Source organism: Phoenix dactylifera, chromosome 4 (genome assembly GCF_009389715.1).
Source record: "Phoenix dactylifera cultivar Barhee BC4 chromosome 4, palm_55x_up_171113_PBpolish2nd_filt_p, whole genome shotgun sequence".
Taxonomy (NCBI): Eukaryota; Viridiplantae; Streptophyta; class Magnoliopsida; order Arecales; family Arecaceae; genus Phoenix; species Phoenix dactylifera.
The window spans coordinates 8,061,891-8,068,507 of NC_052395.1; the positions used below are offsets into that span (position 1 = coordinate 8,061,891).

Consider the following 6,617-nt stretch of genomic DNA (forward strand, 5'->3'; position numbering starts at 1 on the left):
TGGAGGTCTTCACAGTCGTTCTGGTCTTCGGGCTAAAACGGATAGCTGATTTGGATAGATTGACCCATTGATCAGACACTGTACAATAGTCTCGAAGAATTCTACAGATAACCCGAGCGGCCTGCCTAGTCGACCGGGCTAGCAATAAACAATCATCAGCGAAGAGCAAATGAAAAATTAGAGTAGCACCCGATACTAGCATGTAGACCTCCAACTTCTGGGTTAGCACTGCATGCCGAAGGGCTCTGGAGAGTGCATCTGCACAGATAATGAACAATAGTGGAGAGAAGAGGCAAACCTGTCGCAGCCCTCCAGAGGACTCAAAGAAACGGGATGACGATCCATTCACCAAAATAGTGAAGGAAGGAGCTCTAACACAATCCATAACCCATCTAATCAATGTCTCGTGAAAACCAAACCCCTGCAAGGACTGCTGCACGAAGTTCTATCTCATCTTATCGTAGATCCTCTCCATATAAAGCTTGATCCCCATCATGCTCCTCCTGCTCGAAGCCCTACCAAGGTCAAACATGAACTCCTGGACGGTAAGAACATTGTCTGAAATGCTCCGCCCCCCCACAAATGCCTTCTGCTCCGGACTGATAAGCCTCGAAAGAATGTTCCTCAACCTGGCTGCTCGTACATTTGCCGTAGCCTTGTATAAGGTAGTACACAGACTAATCGGACGAAAATGACTTAGCTCAGAATCATCATGTCGCTTCGGTATTAAGGTGACAAAGGTCCTCTGCCAATTTGTAGACATCACGGTTTTACTGAAATATTGCTGTATGGTCGCCGTCACATCCTATCCAACTATCATCCAGTACCTCTAAAAGAAAAATGATAGAAATCCATCCAGCTCCAGAGCCTTGTCCCTCTCGAGGGACCACACCATCTTTCGAATCTCACTCTCAAATCGGGGATGCCCTTCGCGTCCTTATCCTTACACTAAAAGAAAAAATATGTAAAGAACTGGAAAGATTCGGAAGCTTCTATCCCGAATATTCCACCGTCCAATGGCCGTAAACACGGGAAATTATGAGACGGCGTGCGATCCACGCGTTCCGGCAAAAAGGATCCGTGCTCCCCCCGAGAATCCCATCCTATCCCACCCGAACCGGTTATTCCACCCACATTTAGGATAAATCCACAGATATTCAAAAAAAGAAAACCAACCCATAATAGGATTCTTTATTCCCATCACGATGCATGGCGCGTAATATTCCTTTGGCATCTCCCGCTCCCCATATATACCCCTCCCCAAAACCTTTGGGACCTCAAAAATCTCATAGTTCCAAAGGTTTCTTCAGCTTGATCTCGATTCAATGGCGAGGATCGTCGTGGTGTTCGACTTCGACAAGACGATCATCGACTGCGACAGCGATAACTGGGTCGTCGACCAGCTCGGCGCCACCGAGCTTTTTGAGCACCTCCTCCCGACCATGCCGTGGAATTCTCTCATGGTTTGAGCACAAATATCTCTCGCGAACACTGCTCTCTTCTTCCCTATATATCATACTCAACTCACCTTATGCTTCGCAACTCTTGCAGGACAGGATGATGAAGGAGCTACATTTACAGGGGAAGACCATCGAAGAAATTGCAGATTGCCTGAAGAGGGCTCCATTGGACCCTCACGTCATCACGGCCATCAAATCGGCTTATGATCTTGGGTACGCTTTCTTGTTTTGGTCGGGTCCTTTTCCATTGTTCAGGCATTATGTTGTGCTGTACGCTATTGATGGCTTATTCTTCTTTTGGTTTAGGTGTGATCTGAGGGTGGTGAGTGATGCCAACCTCTTCTTCGTCGTGACAGTCCTCAAACACCATGGGCTTCTTGAGTATTTCTCGGAGATCAATACCAATCCAAGCTATGTGGACGAGGAGGGGAGGTTCAGGATCTTCCCTTACCATGACTTCACCACCTCTTCTCATGGCTGCAGCCTCTGCCCTCCAAACATGTGCAAGGTAACTATTTTTCAAGAAAACCTTCTTTGCTTAATTATTTATTCAGTATGATGTATGGTGCTTCTTCAAGCCATAACTTCATTGATGTTTCTAAAAATCTATAATTTTCTCTTATATTTAAGTGGTGGCTTTTCTTCATCCTCCTTTCCGTAATATTTTAGGGAAAGAAAAAGAGAGTAGCGGTAATTTGTTTTGAACTTTGAAGGTTTAAAACAAAGTTTGGCCAGTTTCCTACTTTAGCCTCCCTTTTTGAACAAAGAAAACAGAAAGCGTTGACGTAGACGTCCAGACCATCGCAATCTAATTTAGAATCCTCTTATCGAAATTCCACCAATACATTTGCAATATAACTGAAAATAATGTATTTAGAGATTAATAGGGCCTTGAGTTGCTATAGCCCTGTTCTGGCTCTTGATTCTTTTATTCTTTTGGCTGCCAATCTAATCCTGATTTTTTGCCAAATACAGGGCAAGATCATCGAACGAATCCAAGCACAGGCCTCTGCAGATGGAAAGAAGCGATTCATTTACCTGGGCGACGGGAAGGGTGACTACTGCCCTTCTCTCAAGTTCAGTGAAGAAGACTATGCCATGCCAAGGAAGAATTACCCTCTGTGGCAGCTCATCTGCGACAACCCTCAGCAGCTCAAGGCTGAGGTCCATGAATGGAGCAATGGTGAGGAGCTTGAAAGAACCCTCCTGCAGCTCGTCAACATGTCGAACACTGCCGATCACAACAATGCTGCCCAATTATTCTCAGGAGATTGCAAGCTCGATACCATTCCTGCGTCACCCAATGAAGCCATTCCCCTGGCTCTCAGGGTTCCTCACTAGCAAATATTTGGCACAAGAAGCCAATTTAATTGAATGGTGGTCAAAGACCATGCTTCGCATCACCTTTTTTCTTCTTCTTCTTCTTCTTCTTTTGCCTTTTCCCTTTCTTTCTTCTCTTTGACCTGGTATGCAATTTTACACTGGAAAGAATGTCAGAGATGGAGATGGATTTTTCTGATGTTTTATGTGGTGAAATTTTCATGTGAAATCCATTGGATAGACACCATAACAACAGAGGTTTCTTTCTAGTATGGCAAGTGCTTTAATCTTTGGTGCGGAATTAAGGAAGGTTTCTTCAAGGCATGCCTTGTTCGCTAACTAGCCAGCAATTCCATTCCCTTCTCTGTTCAAATTAAGCAACCAACTGTATTCTCTTCTTCCCTTCCTCCCTCGCCTCTCTTTCCTCCTCCTCTCCCTCCCTCTCCACTGCCAGCCACTCATCCTCCCCCATCCCTCTCCTCCTCCTCCGCCCAAACACCTTTTCTCCTCCTCTTACCTCCATCCACTCTCCGTCTCTCTCCTCCCCACAGCACCTACCTCTCCTTCTCTTACTTCCGTGTACTGATCCCCATCCGTCTCCTCCCCAAGAATACCATCCTCTCCTTCTCTTATCTCCGTCCACTCCCCGTCCCTCTCCTTTCCACGAACAGCTTCCACTCCTCCTCTTACCTCCGTCCGCCCACCACCCATCTCCTCCCCTCCCTAGAAACACATTCCTCTCCTCCTTCCACCCTCCCATCTGTGTCCAGATCCTCCCCATTCACCTCTACTCCCCGGAGCGGCAGCCTCGGCGCTGACGCTGGTGGTCGAGCCGCCAAGTCCCCCGCGAAGCCTCCAGCATTCGGCACCAATGGTGAAGCCACCGAACCTCCCGTAAAGCCTCCAGGCCTCGTCTCGTCCACAGGCAGCAAAGGCAGCTGCAAGATGATGGCCCGCGAGTTCATGGAAGCCCACAACGCCGTCTGGAAGCTTGTCCGCGAGGAGCCAGACGTGCGTGCAACAAGAAGCTGGCCCGCTACACTCGGCGGTGGGCCGAGACACGACCAGAGAAGTCTGAATATAATTTGATTTGTAGGATGTTATGGTTGGGGTAATGAAATAATAACGTTTATATGTTAGTGAAATCAAAAGGGCTTTCGTAGAAATGATCTTGTGCCGGAATGTACGTGCAAGGCGCCGATTACATTCATGTCATGATTGATTAAGCAGTCCATTGACGTATGGTAATATTATAATGCATGTATTCGGCTTCACGTTGTGGCTTGCGGAAACAAGGGCATAATGAGGTTATGGACGGTGGTTGCATGCAGCCATGATCTTTCATTATTTCAGAGAAGATGTAACGGAACGAGCGACTCTTCTTCGAAACAGATAAAATGATTTTTCTTTTCTTTTCTTTTTTAAGAGAATTTTTTGAGAAATTTAATCGATATGAAATATGGATTAGGTATGCAATTCTGTCATGCCGGGCCAGGTTCCACTTCTACTAGGTCTAACCAGAAAAAATTTCCCATTAGGAGCTCTATAAAACCTAAGACATTAATGAAGTTCCCAACAAAGGAAGGGTTCGATCACTAGATTAATTATAACCTTATGGCTAGTAGACCAAGTTATACTCGGCAAGCAAACTAAAGTGCTTGGGCAATAGGATGAAATACATAGTTACTAAATAGATTACTACTAGAAAGATGCCAATCTTAAATCAAGTATCAGAAAAAACAGATCGAAATATCAAGAACGTAGGTTAATATACCAAAGGTATAGGCCGATACGCTAAGCATGTAGGCCAATACTCGAAGAGTGTAGGCCGATATACCAAAAATGTAGACAGATACATCAAGGGCGGAGACTAATACGCCAAGTATGCAGGCCGAGTAACTGAGATATATACTTAGAAAGCGAGAGTCATCGGCCTAGGATAAGATCTTAATGGAGTAGAATTTTAGGATAGTGGCCAGCCAATTGTTACCGCTACTTATGATGTGGGAGAAAAGGCACATTACTTAACAAGGATGGAAACAATGATCGATATGGCATACAATAGAAAGGACAAATGTCTAAATGAATAGTGGTACTCAACTCTCCGCTTCCCATGATGTGGTCATGTGAGAGGAGGATAGCACTACCCACTAAATGTAGCAAAAGTGGGCCCATGTGGCATACCATAGCAAAAATAAGTGTCTAAAATGAGTAGTGGTTCTCATCTTTTCACTACTTACAATATGAGAAGAAAGGAAGCAGTACCTACTTTAGAAATAGTAGTCCATGTGGTACACAATAGTGAAGACAAGTGTCCAAAGCTAACTATTAGCACCCATTCTACTAGTTTAGAGCACTTATAAATAATAGGTTGTAACCGTGAAAGAGAACCATTTTTCAGAATAATGAAATCTCTTTTATGTTATCTTTTTTATTTTGCTTTAGTTTTTATTGTAGACGTACAATATACTTATGCAGCATTTCATTATCCTCAAAAAGTCCAGGCATCTGGATCTGATCTCTTTTTTTTAAAGTTCCGACAACAGGCCAGTGGCATGCCACAAAAACCTCCTCACTCCACTGTTTGCTTGGTATCCTATAGTTTCAGCATAAAACTGAGGAAAACAAATGCTGGTCCACTTTTAATTATAGCATAAGTGGCTCCTTTCCATGGATCTTGATTTGAAGACACTTTGAAAATTGCATGGGACTCCAACCAAGAAACAATGCACTAGGAAGGTGGTTAGTATTTTTCTGCATCTCACTTGTCTAGGACTAGTTGGCAACCGAGATGAGTGATGAAAAATTGTATCATCAAGCGACATCTGGCATTTTTATAGTTATATCCTAGGCATCAAGAAGCTAATCATTTTCTGTATAATTCCATTGTTATGTTCCCCTTTCCTCCCACGAGTTAAGTCAAATGAAGCCTAACATATATAACACGAATGTTGAGATCTGAAAAGAAGTACGCATAACTCGTGGGAGTAGTGTTCAATTCCCAGAAAAAAAAAAAAAAAAAAAAAACTACTATTTTTTTTGGGGGGGGGCACAATAGTTGCTCACGCTATACTGGCTAGGTGCAACTAGTAGAATAAAAAAAAGACGATGACTCAACACTGTTGGACAGCCCCTGGTTTGTTCGAAAAATCTCTCCTGAATGCCGGACAGTATAGACGGCGACCCAATCGACGGCTCCGTTTGCCTTCGATACTATTAAAACATGGCCACAAACACAGGGAACACTTTGTTTGTTCAGTCTTTTACTCACTCGGTCATGTGGACTAAATAAAACCCACGGATTCATCTTAGCTTCAGTGCAAGCAGGTGCTCTTATGACGGTATCTTAATGTCTCCATACTTAGGACAGGAGTTGATTATTAATAAAAGAAAGGCATCGGTAACAACAATTTCCCAGAAAAAAAGAAGTACGCATGACTAACGCTAACAGTCCAATACTGCTCAATTTACAATAGTACTGCATCACAATATTGCTGTGCTATCATTAATATAGGTATTTCAACTTTCTTAGAGTTCAGGTTTTGGGAACAATAGGGCTGAATATTTCATAGAATCTTTCTGAATCTTTATTATTTATTATTATTATTTTTTGCTATTCGTATACTTTTTCTAAGTTCGAACTCGGTGCGGACCACACAGTTAGCTCAAAAGGAATCGACTGGTACCGACCGGATCACATCGGTTCTAGCTGGTTTGAATCTTTTTTGGCTGGTTTCGGTCGGTTTGGAGCCGGTTTCAGTCGGTTCGATTCCGATTTCCGCCGGTTCGCGACCGGAAACGAAAATAAACATCGAACTGACCCAGTTTTGTACCGGA

The 6,617-nt window shown here is 43.8% G+C and overlaps 1 protein-coding gene across 1 annotated transcript; it reads left to right on the forward strand.

Moving 5' to 3' along the window:
- Positions 1 to 1,260: 1,260 nt before the first annotated feature.
- LOC103714219 (inorganic pyrophosphatase 2-like) lies at positions 1,261 to 2,986 on the forward strand. The gene is made up of 4 exons (XM_039125451.1): positions 1,261 to 1,463; positions 1,552 to 1,673; positions 1,767 to 1,968; positions 2,436 to 2,986. The coding sequence occupies exons 1-4, from the start codon at positions 1,326 to 1,328 to the stop codon at positions 2,799 to 2,801; spliced, it is 828 nt and encodes a 275-aa protein (XP_038981379.1). The 5' UTR covers positions 1,261 to 1,325; the 3' UTR covers positions 2,802 to 2,986.
- Positions 2,987 to 6,617: the final 3,631 nt, after the last annotated feature.